Source organism: Lutjanus erythropterus, chromosome 17 (genome assembly GCF_056507025.1).
Source record: "Lutjanus erythropterus isolate fLutEry1 chromosome 17, fLutEry1.hap2, whole genome shotgun sequence".
Lineage (NCBI taxonomy): Eukaryota > Metazoa > Chordata > Actinopteri > Lutjaniformes > Lutjanidae > Lutjanus > Lutjanus erythropterus.
In genome coordinates this window covers 10,702,697-10,720,370 of record NC_139333.1, presented here as the reverse complement: position 1 = coordinate 10,720,370, position 17,674 = coordinate 10,702,697, and the positions used below count along the sequence as shown (strand labels likewise).

The following is a 17,674-nucleotide window of genomic DNA, read 5'->3' as shown; positions in this document are numbered from 1 at the left end:
TTTTTTCCTCTAGCAATCCAAAAAACACCCCAAAAAATAGAACATATTTAAAAAAAAAGCAAAGAATTGTTAGGATTATGTTTCCCCTCAGTGATGAACTTGAACACATAAATGCATTTACCTCTCAGAGAGAAATCCACCAGTTCTTTTGTGCAAGATGACTTTACAGATATCATGAAAATCAGCACATGTTGAGTCAAACAGGGCTCCTGTGTACTGGTGCGTTCCAGTCTACTGTCCGACAGACACACCCCTCTTTCTTTTTGACCGGGAAAAACGCTCCAGTGGCTGAGGCAGAATGTGAGGGGCCATGTTGTGGGATGAGGCGATTCCTGACGACCAATGGGGAAGTCCCTGGTGTGGGGCCCACGGGCCTCCAGAGAGAGGAGGGAGGTAAAGGGAAAGGGTTTACTACAGGTCAGCTTCAGTTATTACCATCTGAAGAGGGATCTGGTGGAGGATGGAATGCCAAGGAGCGGACTGGAGTGGTGGCAGTGCAGAAATATTACAGTACACTAATACGACATCACAAGACATACTTTCCATGAAAGAAAATAGAAATAATAAAGTCATTATTAGACAATATTTGACCTTTAATTAAACTTTATTAGAGGGTAATTAATGACACATTACAACAAAAATGTACCATAAACTAAAGCGTACTATTTCCCACTGTTAGACTTTATTAGAAGGTAATTAAGAACACATTATAACAGAACAGTACAGTAAACTAAAGTGTATTATTTCTTAGTTATATTTTTTTTAGCCTTTATTACAGGGTAATCAGGGACATGTTACAACAGAACTGTACTGTAAACTAAAGTGTGAAGTTTCTCATTGTTAAACCCTTATTAGACTTCATTAGAAGGTAGTTAAGGACACACTACAACAGAACTGTACTGTAAACTAAAGTGTACTATTTTCCACTGTTAGACCATTTTGAAGCTTTATTAGAGAGTAATTAGGGACACATTGGTCTAACAGTGAGAAATAAACTTAAGTTTACAGTGCAGTTCTGTTGTAATGTCTCCTTAAGAGTTGTTGTAATGTTGTAATGTCTCCTTAAGAGCTGTTGTAATGTGTTGTAATGTTGTAATGTCTCCTTAAGAGCCCTCAATAAAGTCTTAAAAGGGCCTAACAGCGGGAAATATTACAATTTAGTTTGCGGTACAGTTCTGTTGTAACCTGTCCCAAATTACCCCCTAGGAAAGTATATGGATATAAAAGTGGGAACGCTTTAGTATACAGTGCATTCTGTTGTAATGTGACCCATTAAGGGTCTAACAATGGGAAATAATACTTTAATTTGCTGTACAGTTTCGTTGTATTACCAGTTATCCTCTAATTAAGTCTGAAAAGGGTTATAATAATAATATAGATCATATTTCAAGTTAGCTTGTTGCATCAGTGTACTGTAGGATAAAGTGTAACTATATTTGATTCTAGACGACAAAATAAAGACAGAAAAACAAGACTGCGGACACACTGCTAATGTTTTATTAGAGTTCATGCATAAGTCAAACAACACAAAGAGAAATGAGAGATGAGGCAACTCAGGAAAGTAGCAGTCACACAGCACAGCCTCCCTTATCAGCATCTCTTCTCATATCATCCAGAGACATACAAAGAAACGTATTGTTGCTCTGCAAAAACAGGTCTGAGATGACTCTACGCTGAGATTCAGTTACAAATCGTTGACAGAGCTCACACTGATATAAACCAGGCAGTATCAAACAGGATAGTAACATGTATTCTTTTAAACACACATTTGGAGGCTTTGTTGTTTTTTTTGTTTTTCCCCAATCAACTGAGATAAAAATGTTTCTGCGTTACAGAACAGCTGACACACACACACACACACACGCACACGCACACACACACAAGTTGAACACTAAACAAGGAAACAGAAGGAGAAAGGAAGTTTCCCTTTCAAAATGTGCAACGATTATGCTTTGTGTCCAAAGCAAGTTAATTATGTCTGTTTTTGTCATGTGCTAGTCAGTCCACAAAATTGTAAGTGAATGAAGCTATTAAAAATATGTATCTTTTAATGAGATAAATGGGAGAACTGGTGTGATTCTCGTACAGCTATAAATCAGTGATGGACCGTCCATTTTTACTTCATGGACACATTCAACCAACAAGACTATCCACATAACCAATAAACAAAACCATGACGAATAAGATACATTAGCGAGCAGCAATGTATAAAAAGGAAAATCTGAACTCCATAAACAAAAGCCAAAAACACTAAAACGCACAGCATTATGACAATTTCTCATTCTGTCCCTAAACATAGTTCATTTCCCATATTCTTTTTGTACAACAAAATGATTTAAAATACTGATCTGAAGAAAAAAAAAATTACAGTGCTGAATAAATTATTTCTAATATTTTCCAAACAGTTCTTATTAATTACATCAGGCTAAGTGTTAAGTGATTTACAGTACAAGTTGGAAGGTAATGCGACTGCCAAAGTGCGTGCTTGTTTTTAAGCTTGCTGTGATTGTGTAACATGTTGCATTTGTTATTGTCAAAAGAGTGAAACGTCTCATTTGTAGCACTACGTCTGCAGCCCGGCTCATTTCTGAAAACAAATGTCACGTTCAAAAGGTCAAGCCTTTTAAGATGTCAGCATAAAGAAATAAAGAGAGAAACGCACAACAATAATGTGCAAACAGCTTCTGTGGTGTGATACTGAATTCTCATTACGTCCCTGGATATTAAAGGGATAGTTCAGGATTTTTTGAAGTGGTGTTGAGGTACTTACAGTCAGTGTGTTACCTACAGTAGATGTTTGTCAGCGCTCTCTCAGTTTGGAGATGCAGTAGGAGTAGGGGTATAGATGGCTAAGCATTGTAGTGCTGCTAGCCACTTTTAGACACACAAAAAAATTAAACAAAATATTCAAAATGTTTTCACCAGTTTACCATACCATCAGAGCCTGATGCAAAACTGCCGTTATATAAACCAAATCTTGTTCTTTCGAAACCAACCAAACTCCATAAGTGAAATGTGCAGAACAGGAGTGTCGCCGGTCTACTGTTGCCTCGATCTGTGAGTTTGTTTGTGTTCTTGTCTGCCTTTAGTCAATCTGAACTAACCTTTTAAAACACTAATCATCACACAATAATGCAAACAAACTAAGCGATTGAGGCAGCGCAGTAGCACAGTGTGTTCTGTGAGCTAAAATTGCTGATTTTGCCAATACAGTTTGGCGGCATTGGAGAGTGATATTTGGCTTATATAACAGTGGATCCCTGTCAGAAAAGGGTGTCTGATGGCAAGGTAAAGCCATGAAAATACTCTAAATATATAAACTGATTTTTTTTTTTTACGTTTTGCTGCTGACCCTGTCCACACCAGTACTCCTGCTGCTTCTTCAAATTGGATGTGCTGACTGACATCAACTGTAAGTAATAAACTGACTATGAACAAACACCTCATACAACCCCACTTCAAATAATCCAAACTATCCCTTTAAGCGGCAGATTTTGGAGGACCAGACGATGTCTGAACAACCCAATTATCCAGATTTTCACATCCTGAAGAAAGCAGAAATTTGGTCCTCTGACATCAACTTCAGAATAGGAATCTTACAGCAAAATCGACTCAAACAAAGCAGTTATAACCTACAGCTGGTGAGTAAAAACTCACTAATAACAGCATGAGTCTCTTCAGCCACCAGTAAGAACAACTCTGACTGGGATTCGCTTCAAAAAAAAAGCATTACCGCTCGCTGCAAACCAAACCCATATAAATTCATGACACAAATTATCTGTGCTCAGCATAAAGACGATTACATAAATGATAATAATTAGACAAAAATTTTCAGCAGATGGAATTAAGACCAGCTACCTGCAAAAAAAACCAAAAAAAAAAACATCAACAGCAGCTTCAGGCTAATAAAATCTCAGCAAAATAATCTCTCGTGACCAACAAAATATCATCAAACAACTGCAGTTAAGTCTGTCAAAGAGAAATCTACAACATGTGACTTGGAGGAAGGTCAAATAAAACATTTATTGGCAATTATGCCAATCACTGAAACTAAAATCCCTTCTTCTTTTTTTAATGAGTTTTTGATGATCAGATGTATAACTTCCCTTTTCTTGTGAAAAACCCCAGTGAGGTACATCCCTATTGTCAGAGCAGCTGGAAGATAAACTCCTTTTTTCAAAAATCTACATTAAATCAACATCTTTTCATACATATGTAGCTTAAATATACACACGACTAATAATAAACTTGACATTTGTCATTTACAGATTTACAATTCAACTCAGACTGACTTGCAAAGGGACTGATACAAACACCAAAACAATATTGTCATGGGTTCTCACTGCTTCTGCCTATCATAGACATTCCCGCATTGACAACCCTAATGTTTTCTGTTGGGTTTCTTTAATTGTAAAAACTTAAAATGATCACATTTGGTGCTGTTAATGCATGCTTTAAGAGCTTGGGTAAGAAATTGATTTACTACTAATGGCAAGAACAGCAGGACGCCTCTTTTATAAAACTCTACATGGTGTTTTGAGGATTAGCTGCAACATGAAGCTCTGCAGTCCACATCAGGCGGAGGGAGGTTCTTCGCACGTAAAGAAGAAGGTAATAGCAGGCTGCCTCACAGTCTCTGACTCTGGTGGGATCCATCATCAGGTGGCGTATCAAAACAGGCCATTTGTTTAGTTTTCCCTTTCTTGCGAGAAATTAACGGAGAACATGATTCATTCCCTTTTTGCAAGGAGAGCGCGTACAAATTTCTGTAGTGTGAAGCTGAATAGTGTTGTGATGAATCAGAACGGAGGTGGATGTGTTTTAGTGTCAGGTCAGTCTGTCCTTGGGTGATGCTGCTCGGCTGCGGCTGGTCGGGTCCTAGGCTTGGGGATCTGAAGGGCAAAGGAGGGAGGTCTACATGGCGAGCAAAGTGTCCTCCGGCCTGGCTGGCTTCTTGCGGCTGGGGGTTCCCTGCCCTGCACCTGGTTCGCCACTGGGGGGCGATGGTAGGCTGGGGGCCATCTCTGCAGCTTTGGCTCTCTCCTCCAGGAACTTGTCGAATTCTAGGAGCATTTGGTCAAAAGAAGGCAGGAAGGTGAATTTCAGAGGTGTGGTAAAACTGTACCTGGAAAATATGGTGAAAGGGGACCTCATTCCTACCTTCACTCGTCACGCCTTCCTCACCTTCATCTCCTTTCTGTTGAGAAACAAAGACAGCAAAGTCACACCTGGAAGCTGACTATGCAAAACTTAATTCACTGCAAACCACCACAAACCAAGTCCAGTCCTGATCCTGTGCATGTGCCCCCGCCACTAATTTAAACTAAACAATCCACAGCGGCACCATGCAGGACTGGGCGATATGACGGTATATACTGTGCAGCGGGAGAGATTTGGCGATACCATTTCCACCGCGGGAGCTATCCCTCAATGGCTCTGCTATAGTATAAGTGGCAAGTCAGGACTGGATTCTCGCATGATCTTTGACCCTGCTCGAATGCACCTCTGGTTTTCCGACCACCACAGAAGAAGAAAATGACAAGAAAACACGAAGGAGGTGAGTTAAATTGTATATACGCCTTAAAAGAGCATTAGGTAAGACCCTAGAATTCAAGAATGAGTAGTGTAATCCAAATAGTGAGTTTGAGATGTAGACTATATATAAAACATCTTAAATCCCCCTTTAATATACCATCTATGATTGAAGTGAGTTGTTTTCCCCCACCATCTCTTTACCAGATATGATATTGAACCTATACGAGGCGCAATATCATACTTTGATGTTTATAACTTTCAACTGTCTGTCATTGTAAAGCTAAGCCTGTTATCCTGAAAATAAAAGCCTGCTGTAACTGTATGTATATGTACATTATGTCCAAGGTATATTTTTATATATAGATTATTGATCATTTTTTACGACTCATACACAGTCACTATTCACATTGAGTGAACATTCAGTATTAATTCTAACTCTAACTCTCTGGCAGAGAAGCTGGTAATTCAACTTAGCATGTTTCCTTAATCTCTGGTGACATATCGTGGTCATTTCATGATTTAGTAGAGCAAATATACTACAGATTACTCCTTTAAAGTCTCCATTTGGAAGAATGTTAGTTTTAGTGTTTTGGATATTTTGTTTTTATGTTCTGAATGAAAGAAGAGAAAAATAAAATGTGATGAAATACGGTACGGTTATTTTAAACCATACCTTGATTGAAGCTACAGAACTGTATTGTGATATATACCATTACTGTGGTATAAAACTACATATATCATGATAGAAGATTTGTCATATCGCCCAGCCCTAGCACCACGTATATTTTTCACACACTCACCAGTTATGTTTTAATATACAACGAGCAACTTACCCATCAATACCACTCACCCAAAACTGTGCAAATTATTTTGAAAATCATTAAATTTTCTTGATGCCCATTTACAGGAAATACTATGAATACAAAAAAAAATCCCCCATCTGTTTCCCAGCCAAATTGGATGGATATTACCACTCAACAATGCAACACACTCGCATAAATTTGTGTAAAATGAGCATGAACTCTTGTAATGCGTTATCACAAAATTTCATGTGCCTTTTTTCCCCGTTGTCATGTTAAAATTTAACTGTTGGATAATCTTAGGTCAGTCTTGTGTTTTTGTTAATGAGTCAAGGTACTTGACACTAATGTAGAGCGACAGCAAACATCTCACGCAGTAGAGGAAACTTTATCCCTGGTTGTCAGCGCTGAGGGTAGATACAGTGATTCACAAACCAGAATGTCCTTTGTGATGTTTCAGCTCCAGACTACAACCTGATTAGAGACACATGATAGTGTGTTAACTAATGGAAAAATTATCTCACACTGTGTGCAGCAGCACATACCTGCATTCTAAACCTCATGCTCATTTTACAGAATTTTGTCATAATAATGACAAAATTAGTTTGTCTCTACAGCACACTGTTAGTAACTTAAAGTGAATTATCAATATGTGATTGACCAAAAGTGAAGGAACATGAGAGAAATGTGTTACTTTGTGGATTTAAAATGAGAGAAGGGAGTGAAAACGTAAAGAGAAAGAGAGAGAACTGCAGGCAGAAATAAAAATCATGATGGGCTCACCACATCAGTACACAGCCACTCCTCTATGTCATCCATGACAGAGGACTGGCCTCCGACACCCTACAGGGCAGCAGGTGGCCGGAGGGGGAGGCGGCAATGCCACAACAGAAAGAAAAAAAAAATCCCCGCCCCAAACACAACAAAAATATGACTTAAATGAATTTCAGTGATAACTTAAATGCAACTTAAAGTATTTTGTGAGGGGAAAAATAAAGAAATGGAGGTCAATGCTTGTGAAAGGCATGAGACATCACACAACAAAGAGTCATGTCAATATGCAGGAGAACACAAGCTGCTTAAGCTGGGATGCAGTGTAAAGCTGGTGAGGATGAAAGCAGCAAGCAGCTTCATATCAGAGAGCACAGCAGGCCGCTTCAGTAACCACAGTCGTTTAATTCGGCCATTTTACATAGTCAACAACCCACAGAGCACATTCACACCAGGCATGTTAAAGGGTTGTTTAGCGTTACACTCTTTGAATGAATTGGAAACTTGGATTTGTAATGCCTAAGTGTTGTCAATTCCCTTTCCTGCTTGACAGCTCAGTAGTTTTAAGTGTGGTTATTAAAAGCCCCACCAAATATAAACACATAACAACTAAGACAAAATACATGTTAGTCTTGTTAGTAATGCAGGAAAAACAGCCAAGTATGCACTTAAGACTTTTAAAACTCAGGTTTGGCTAGAAACGCAAACAGACAACAACAAAAGCCAAGCCAAGTTTAACCTGCACTTTCTATTTATTAACTGAGTAATTAGTAGCAACCAGCAGTGTTATAAAGCATGGGGGAAAACGCCTGCCTCATCGTGGTGCAGCTCAGTGCAAGGCGCGCACGCAAACACACGCTTCAAAATGTTGTTTGAGGTCGTTATGAAAACACAGAGTGAAAATTACTGCCCACACTGGACATAAAAGCCTGCGTCACTGAGACTCACCGCTCCTGCAGTCGGCTGTAGGACGTCCAGAGTGGGAGGAAGGCCACCAGCGGCATTGCTGTCCTCTGTTGTACAGCTGTGACAAGAGGTAGACACAAGCTTTGAGACACTAATACTCTCGGAAACCTTTGCCTAATTTTTCTTGATTGAAAATATAGAGCTAAAAAAACTAAACTGATTGAATTATAGAAATGAAAAATGGTTCTAGCTTTTCTAATGTGAGGATTTGTTGCTTTTCTCTTTTATATCATTGTGAATTTAACATTTTTGGATTTTGGACTGTTACTCAAACGAAAAACATCTCAACATGTCACAATTTACTTTTTTCACTATTTATTAGCAAATTATAGACTGAACATTTAATCTAAGGCCCACAAAATGACAATGTTATGTGAAAAGTCAAATTTAATTCACACTCAAACCTCCCCCACAAAAACTGGAAATTTTGATGCCCAAAAAAAATGAATGCAGAGTAAAATCAACAATGCATCCCTACGTCTTGCGTGATGGTTCAGACAGAGCTCCAGTCCTGGTTTGAGCAAACACATCAAAGTCATCCTGGGTCGGAGGAGGCTTACAGCTGGACAGAGAGCTCAAGGTACTGCTCACACTGTCTGCACCCATGTCTGGAGGGGGAGAAAAAAAAAAACACTGGAATGTCAACTAAACCTTCAACATAGAACACAATTTCACTCCATGAATTAAACAGGTAATGAAGTAGTGTTTATCTTATTCTTTAACATATATTTACAGAAGCTTTGCAATTATGTCAAAAAATCCTCCAGCGACTGCCGGCGTAGTGAAGTCTTACAAATGTTCAGAAACAAAACCAGCTCTTAACAACTATTGTTAATGGGAATGTAATGGATCAAATAACTCATAGGCAAGGGTTAGGGTTAAATTAATTTAAAAATGCATTATTTTGGCTCTGACGTAGGTAGTGAGAGAAGCAACGACATCCTAATAATAAAAAAGGCCTACATAAATCTTTATGCAGTGCATGGCAGTCAGCACTCAATGTCCCACCCACAGCACTATCTGATTGTCACAGGTAATGGTCAATCAACACTGAAAACTGTACAAAAGACAGGCAAAGAGACAAGAGTTATTCTGGCGAGCGAGCTGAGATGTGTGTGGAAGGTAAGAAAGCAGATGTTGTTAAAGTTGTGATACACATTCATCTTTTTATCTTTTTGTAAAATTCTGCATCAAAAGAAGAACATGAACACTTGGCTGTGGTTAGGATGTGCCTACCAAGACCAGCCAGACGAGAGGCCAAGCTGGCAGGGGAGGAGGGCCTTCCCTGGGGAGCTGTGATAGTTGGGGGCAGGCTGGTTGGGGCTGCATTCGGCATGTTGCTGACCACCGCTGGGGAGCCTGGGCCGAGGTCTATGAGGTTGTCCTCTGTAGCCTCACTCAGGACCTGGAGAAAAAGAAGTGATGAGACGCACTGTAGGTGCTGAGAGGAGGATTAAGGGTTTCGGGGCTCATGAGCAGCAAAACAAATCCTTTTGTGGGAGGCTAAGGAAAGGCAGGGTTATAAACAGTATACAGTTCCTGGACTGTGTCTGAAAAATATGGAAGAGAAAAGAAAAACTAAATTTGCAGTCAAAATAAAAAGTGAAGGCATGGCGTAAATACAATGTCGTAAAACGTGTTGGTTAGCTTCAGGTAAGCATGAAAATGTAACTGAAGATTGAAGGAAATTAAGTAACTTTCTAAAAAAAAACTGTTTCTTAAGGGGGTCCAAAGGATATTGCTCTACATAAGAGACATATTTAGGTTTTAAATGTGTTTGACTAGAGGAAATAGACAAATCAATTCTTGATAGCATTGTCATTCAGTATAAAAGTGCTGGTTATCCATAAAGACAAAACAATCCCCTTAAGAAGGTAAAAATACAGCAGGAAGGGAGGAGGGGAGATTGAATCTTTGGGCTCTGGAGCAGTTCATATATCAAGACCATTTTGCAAATCCCTGAACCCTGACTGTTTGAGATAATGCAAACACAACATGACAGTGATTCATTTTAGTGCCATCTTAAGCTCGTGTCACTGCCTGTCTACCTCTAGGTTCATATCACTGGCTGTTGGGGGCTGCACAGTCAAAACATGCCATATGGGGTGAGAGATACTGGTGGAGAAAAGGGGCCCATACTATTAAGCCATGTTTCAACAGTCACTGTGGGGGTGACACCAATCATTTAGGGAGGTGGACAATATTTTCATACTTGCCTGTCTCAGCTAGCCACAGAAACAGAAGAACAGAAAAGAACAGAAAGGAAGAGACAGTGAATACCATTAACATGCCTGTGCAGGGACACAATGTAATGGCATGAGAACTATGGAAGATATAACATGCCTAAATAAAACTGGAAACCCAATGAAGAGGCAAGTATGTGCCAACAGAGCATCTTTATCTCATGCTTTTCAACAGATTCCTGGAAATGTTAATTTTGTCTGTTTTTTAGGGATGTTAGTGATTAATGATTAATGGCCATTAAGAATTTAACCAATTAAATTGTGTTTGATTGATTGATAATTGAGTGATGCCGATTTTTCTGGCAGAGCCATTTATTGAATAAGGAATCTTAAAGTGAGAAAAAACAGGAAAAAACAAAACATGAGTTTTGAGTTAATTAATTATTAATGATTAATTGGTTATTTTCAACTATCGGTTAAGGAAATGCACAAAATTTGCAACCATATATATTTGCTTAATTTAGTCTTATTCCTGTCTCAAATGTCCTTGTTGGTTTCCATCATATTTAGTAACCTTGTCTTGTTGTTTTTAGTCTTATCTTAGAACAAAGAAATTTTTGTCTAGTTTTACTTAACAGAAACTTTTTTTAATCATTGGATTACAGTATATTGCACATTTTATTCAACCTAATGTAGCCAAAACCAACAGGTTTTTTGCATTTGGATAAATTTTGGCACATAAGATTTTATCTTGTCTTTTATCTTTTGTCTTGTCTTTATCTTATCATTATCTGATGAAAGACAGGTTGAATGATCCACAATACAGCCTGTAGTACATAATGTACCACCACCACCTTACTAGTTGGCTTAATATAGGTGCCATCTCGTCAACTTCATCTTAGTCATAAAAAAAATCATTGAAAACATTTTTAGCCATAGCTTCCATTAACGAAAATAAGAGAGATGAGGTGGAGACAACAGGAGACTATCAAAAGGCATAAAGCAAGAAAGGCCTCTACTGTCAGCAGCTGCAGGCATGAAATACACGGCACATAGACCTGTTGATGTGTTGCTGGATAAAATCTGCTCTCAATCTAGATTTGGACATTTGAGCTCTTTTTTGGCAGGTAGATGTGCAACACTGCAAGGCAGAAATGTATTTCAGCACAGCTTTGACAAAGCAGGATAAACAGAAGCTGAAAAAAAAAACCAGCGAGACTTCCATATAACAGACAACAAGTAAAAAATGACAATGGTTTCTACATGAAGCTGAATCTAGACTTTCAACAATGCTGTCAGGTCTCTTGGCTGATGCATCGTAAAAGCACCCTTTTGGAGTACACCACTGTGCCCACTCCAAAGCTGTGACTGGACTGCTGATGCATTTCAGTCTGGCATGGACAACACAAGTGCATCTCTAAATACAACCAGCCCAATTCCAGTGCTTCCCAAAATGCAATGACTGTGCTTTGCATTAACAACTGTATTGTCACAGACAATGTTTCCCCCTGCTGGACAGGACTTGGCAGGCAACAGACCTGCTCCGACTATAATGTAGAAACACAGTGAAGAACCGAATGAATAATAAAAATGTAAAGAAATTCCTTTGCATTTTCTGATGAAAGTAAATGCATATATGTCTGTAGGGTTTCCATTTAATGAGGCATGTACATCTGGTAAATCATTGGTAACTGACAGATACCGTAACAGCACCTGAAAGACATTGGTAAAGCCTGACTAATAATGTAACATGCAAATCGACACTGCCAACAGTGAAAGGTGCCAAAATCAGAGAATGACAAAACAGAAGTGCTTGAGTATTGATGCAAACACTGGGCGTTTCACCCCTTGAGTTACAAACTGCTGACTCACCCCATTGTTGACACTCTGGGCTGAGGACCTCCCAGACCTGAACCTCTCATACCTGAGGCAAAGAAACGATGACATGAAAGAAATGTTGACCTAACCAAATCTGTGCAAACGTACAGTGATGTCAGCGTAAAAATTAGTTAACACTTGCAAGTGTTTTTTTCCCCAAAAGATGAATTTGCACATGTATTTGTGTTTCTAACCTTTCGTAGCGTAGGAAAATGTTATTGAGGTCATCGTTGACATGGAGAAGCTCCTCAGTCACTGATTCATTGGAAACACAGGAGATGAGTTCCACTATCCTCTGCTGCATGGCTCTACAAGTCCTGTTCAGCTCCTGAACACACACATATGCACAATGCAAATACGTACAAACACACACGCGCATAGTCGTCACAGGTTACCGTTTTTAAACTAAAAATACTCGTCTTTTATATTTGTTCATCCACACACACTTCAGAATGTTCACACAGAGACAGGCAGTCAAACAGGCAGGCAGAAACACACAGAAAAATGGTTCCTTGCCTGTAGTAACTCATAGTCTGAAGCATCCTCCTGTCCTGGGACCATCTCAGTCAGCATCTCTGACATCACCTTAGTGTTTCCACGAACAATATCCAACTCGCTGCGCAGCCGGCAAATCTGCGTGGCAAAGAGGTAAATTTATCTACAGGTAGTTCATTAGGAAAACTGATGTTAAAGAAATAATCAATTTGCAGCCAAAATTATTACTTAGGACAGAAATTCCCAACCAGGGGTACTTGTATCCTTGGGGGTACTACTAGGGAGTGAGCTAACTGTTGAGTTTCAGTTTAGGGGGCAAACTGTACCTGTTCAGGTGTAGGATTGATGGATCCAGAGGCATGAATGTTGGGGACCTGAGGGGTGGTGTAGGCTGGTGGGACAGCTTGCGGTGTGGGCTGAGTAGTGGTGGTGCTGTACTTATGCAGGGCGGAGTCGCCCTCTGGAGCAGTTGCCGCCTAAAAGCAACAAAGAAAGAAGAAATATATATAAGAGTATGTGAAGACAAACACACTATGCTTGGTCTTTGCACAGAAACTTCTGTACATATTTAAGTTGCTTATGATGATAACTCCTACCCGCTGAGGTGTGTGTATAGGGGACAGGGTCTCCAGGTCTGACATGGGGAACTCAATGCCTTTCCTCTTAAGCTCCTCATAGATTTGGACCACACCTGTGAGGTCTGGACTGCTCCTGAACGCATCAGCCCATGCCTGGAGAAGTAAGAGTGAGAAAAGAGTTAAAAGAGAAGAGAGGGAGAGACTGAACAAAAAAAAAACAATGGGTAAAGGGAGGGCTGACAAAGCAAACAAAGCAAGGGATGTCAGAATACTAAAAGAGGCCTGTTCTCTGATCATTTCTGTTTGTCTGCTGTGAATACATTCAGTCAGCAAACCACAGAGCTCTTGGCTTCTCCTTCTCAGCAGTGGACAGGCTAAAGCTAAATTGGGCCATTACAACAGCTCAGACACTTCTGAAAAACAAGTGGACAAGTACTTTGAAGGAGTTCTATTCAGTCACTTTAAACTGTAAGCACGTTTATTCTAAAATTCAAATGTCCAAAAATGGTTTCCTTACTTAGGTTGAAGTGTGTCTGAAAACAACACAAAGCCAAAGTAAAACCAACAGAATTCATTAACTAACTAAACTTAAACACACACTGTGAAATTTCTGCTCTAGGGGTGTTTCACATCAAAACAATAACAAAACATGCAGTTTGACATTATGAATTAGCATGGGATCATAAGAGATGTTGTCCATCTCTGGTATTGCCATTTTCTCAAGAGGTGCATGATTATGACCTCCTCCAGCATCGCCATGTTTGCTGTTGTCAGAAACTTTTGACTTTTCTTCTTCTTTGAGATAACTTTTGACTCTAAGCGACGCCCTCTAGTAGATATATTGCTTAGCATCCATGCAAACGTAAAGGATGCATGGACCAGTGACCAGTAACAATTACATCATTTGAAAGCCACTTATTTATTTTTTGTACATACAGGGGGCATAAATGAGCCATTACAGTAACTCAAGGGGATAAAGGGGATATGACACCACTGACAAGTGACCAAATGAGACACCATTACCTTGAATAAAATTACAGATTTCTCAGGGTACAAACATTGTTGTAAAAATTTAGGATAATGTAAGTACACAACTCAACAAAACACATAGCAAAGGTCTAGCAGTTGTGAGACATTTTAATGCAGAAATGTTATATATTATACCTTTAAATGTTTTAAGGACTCTTAACTGTACACACGCATCTAAAGTTTCAGAGGCAAAAATGCACACTGAAAATGACCTAATAATATACTGACATCATATCAGCAACATGACACCTGTCGTTACAGTTTCAGGGCAGTATTTTTTCTTTCTTTCTCTCTTTCTCCTTCTCTCTGGATGACGGGGTGAATAACTGATATTCCTCTGAATACAACTCTTTTCTTATCAAAACTCTTCTGCAAAGTGAGTGTAGAAAGGCAGGGCTTTTAGCAGCAGTCTTGCATCAGAAACACACCCCGTGTGGCCACCGCGGGCATGCCAGTCTCAGCAGTGTAGCGAGGATGGCTATTACGCACAGGTACAAGCAGGTATTGTTAACCAGCCATAAGAGACAGGTGGTAAGGGAGCTCCACAACACAAACCACAGTCTGTTGCCCAACTGTGCCATACCCATCTTGTTAAAAGAAATGTCAACAATAATCTCACTGTTGTGTAAAGGAAGTGCTGTTTGATAGATTTTCCCACACCGTTTTCCCAGCATACCCTCCTCTCTGAAACTTGTTTGGCTAATGACTAGACAAACAAGAAGCAATTAGATTCTCCCTCACAGTATGTACTGTATGCCCCCCCCCCTCCTTGATGCATGCTGTAAGCTGTGGTCACATGGTTTCCCTTGGTGGAAATAAGAGCAGCCCACATGAGCCTCGCAGGGTTACCCGAGCTGTGAGAGGTAACTAGAGCTGCTCCTGGCTGAAGCTCTGGAGGCACTGTACTTTACCTGAGGGGATGACAGGACACCTTCTGGACTGCTGCACAGCCACACACACTACAACGTACACCTACACCACAAACCTCCCACTAACTGACTCAATTAGAAACACCAGTTTTCTCTCATATTGATATACAGCATTAAAAAAGAAAAGGCAGCTAAAATATCTGTCATGCAAATAACCTATCAAGATTTCTGACATTCACTGACTATGCTAACATGATACACAACACAATGCAATAAATGTACGCTAGATTGAAGCAACATCACTGTTATCTTACCTGAATCAGGGCAAGTACTTTATCTTGAACAATTGTAGGCGGGTTGTTTTTAGGGGAGATGATTTTAACCAGCACACCATCAACAAAGTCCCTGCTAGTTACCAAAGCATGAAAACGATGGCCACAGTTCTTCACACATGTCTCCAGGACCTGATGGATCCAGAGATATAAAGTAATGTCAGGGCAAATCAAACCCTGTTCAATTTAGACATAGAATGAACATGATATATTGGGTTGCAAATTCTCTGTGAATGCAAGTTATGTGATACAATAAAGCAGCCATGATTGATCCACTCTACATCAAGATTACATTATGTGAGAGGAAAAAGGGGAAATAGACTTCATGAATGATGTTTTTATTACTGTAACAAGTAAATGCAATGTAGCTGCCCTCCACTTGGCGACTTTTAACTCACCGTTAAAGCCAGCATCACTTCCCTATAGTTCCTGTTGCCATTGAGCCTCTTCTTCACTGCTCTAATAGCATCCTTTGGCCTGTGCACAAAAAGAAACACACAAGTAAAACCACATGTAAAAAGATATAATATGCAACATTTTACGAAAAAAACAAAACATATAAACTCATAAAAACATATTTCTTTTCATTCATCAATTATGACCCACTAAAAGAGAGTAGTGGTAGTTGTGAGGCCCTGTGTCTGTATTTCCTTATTTTCTTATTATTTTGCTGCGCTCTGGATGCTTTGCAAACCCAAAACTTCTGTATTTGAAATCCTGCGAATGAGACTCAATCAACTTTCTTTGTGGTGCGTTTATGAACAGCTCAGACATATCCTACTGAGTCTGCCTTTAAACACACTATGGATGGTATAGCGCAGTATGCCCATGGTTTTTAAATAGGCTGGTGATTACCAAGAACTTGATGACCGAGGGCTTTAGGGGGCATTGAATGGCAATGACATACAGAACTGCAAAAACTAAGAATAATGCCAGGTGCAGACACATGTCAATGATTCTTTGACTTTTCAGAATATCTCCATTGACTGTGGCTCTAGGGTAGTAATAATTAACTTTAAAATTCTTTGACCACTGCTAACAGATAAAACCAGCGTTCCAGCAGTGGGCGTATAGCCCTAGAGAGAAGAAAAAAGTAGTCTGACTTCTTTTTTATAGACTGCTGATATGCAGTACACTGACTACACTAGTCTTGACCCACCTGAGCCAGTTTACAACCAACTAATCAAACAAAACCTGGACGTCCCACAACAGCTTAAACATACAGTGCAAGGTTAATGGGTGGATGAGATAAGCATTGAGGCCTTGCATAAATCCACCTTAAACAGCCAGGGCTAGGCGTCTTCTCTTAAGAGTGACACACATAATGAAAAGAGGAAAAGGACTGGCTATGATAGCATGGCAGTGCATTATGTAAACTGCACAGGAACAAGGGGGACTGAATTATACTAATGCATGTAAGAGAGTTAATCAATAACAGATATGGATACATAATGATTTTCCTTACCCATCCTCTGTTTCATTGATGATGTCACATATTTCCATGTTGAGGGTCCAGTCTTCACTTTGCAGAGAGCCATCAGTTGCTCTCTCTGGAAGACACAAGTAAGAAAATAACCTATAAACAAGTCTCAGTAAAACACAGCAGACCAATTGTATGACGGTGACCCGGTGGCTAACTGGCTGTTAGCTTACTTAGCTATTAGTCGTCATTTAAAACATACATAATTGTATTCGTTAATGTTTTCGGCACTGACTTAAATTTGACAACGTCAGAAAACAGACCCTTAACAATATTGCTATCACAATGACAGCAGCTGTTAGCGTTACTACTAGTTAGCTAGGCGGCTAACGGTGGCTCTCCAGCTGTAGGCAACTCATTCAGAGACGTTAGCATGCTAACGGTAGCAAGACCGCAAATGACGCATGAAATATGCATTTCAGGAAGATATACGTCTACCTTCACGCTAGTTTCCATTTAAACATATGGTTACATACCAATGCAATGCCCCACAGGGGTACTGTAAGGATTTCCCAAAAGGAACTCCATCTTGCTCGACAACAAACAAGTCAGTCCATGGGATGATGATGATACATGAGGAAACGTCTACCAGGTCCCGCCCACGCAGCGATGTAATTGGTCAAGAAGTCCTGACCTTTAGCATGATTGGACAGCTAAAACATCCGTCATAAGGGTCGGACGATTGTAAATAAAAGGCACCAAAGGTTGGATCGATAAAACTCAAATTGCTTTTTTATGACTGTGACGCTCATTCTGAT

General features: G+C 39.7%; 1 protein-coding gene across 2 annotated transcripts; it reads right to left on the bottom strand.

Moving 5' to 3' along the window:
* Nucleotides 1-1,475: 1,475 nt before the first annotated feature.
* Nucleotides 1,476-17,524, bottom strand: tom1l2b (target of myb1 like 2 membrane trafficking protein b). 2 transcript variants are annotated; one of them, XM_084740600.1, is made up of 15 exons: nucleotides 17,393-17,524; nucleotides 16,902-16,986; nucleotides 15,835-15,913; nucleotides 15,419-15,568; nucleotides 13,225-13,359; nucleotides 12,955-13,104; nucleotides 12,650-12,766; nucleotides 12,328-12,461; nucleotides 12,128-12,179; nucleotides 9,309-9,477; nucleotides 8,551-8,680; nucleotides 8,055-8,130; nucleotides 7,119-7,178; nucleotides 5,161-5,197; nucleotides 1,476-5,063 (listed from the first exon to the last, which is right to left on the bottom strand). In XM_084740600.1, exons 1-15 carry the CDS (start codon nucleotides 17,442-17,444, stop codon nucleotides 4,915-4,917), a joined length of 1,575 nt encoding a protein of 524 aa, XP_084596726.1. In that variant the 5' UTR covers nucleotides 17,445-17,524; the 3' UTR covers nucleotides 1,476-4,914. The 2 variants fall into 2 exon arrangements, with proteins under 2 accessions (XP_084596726.1, XP_084596727.1); XM_084740601.1 differs by lacking the exon at nucleotides 7,119-7,178.
* Between the last annotated feature and the right edge of the window lie 150 nt (nucleotides 17,525-17,674).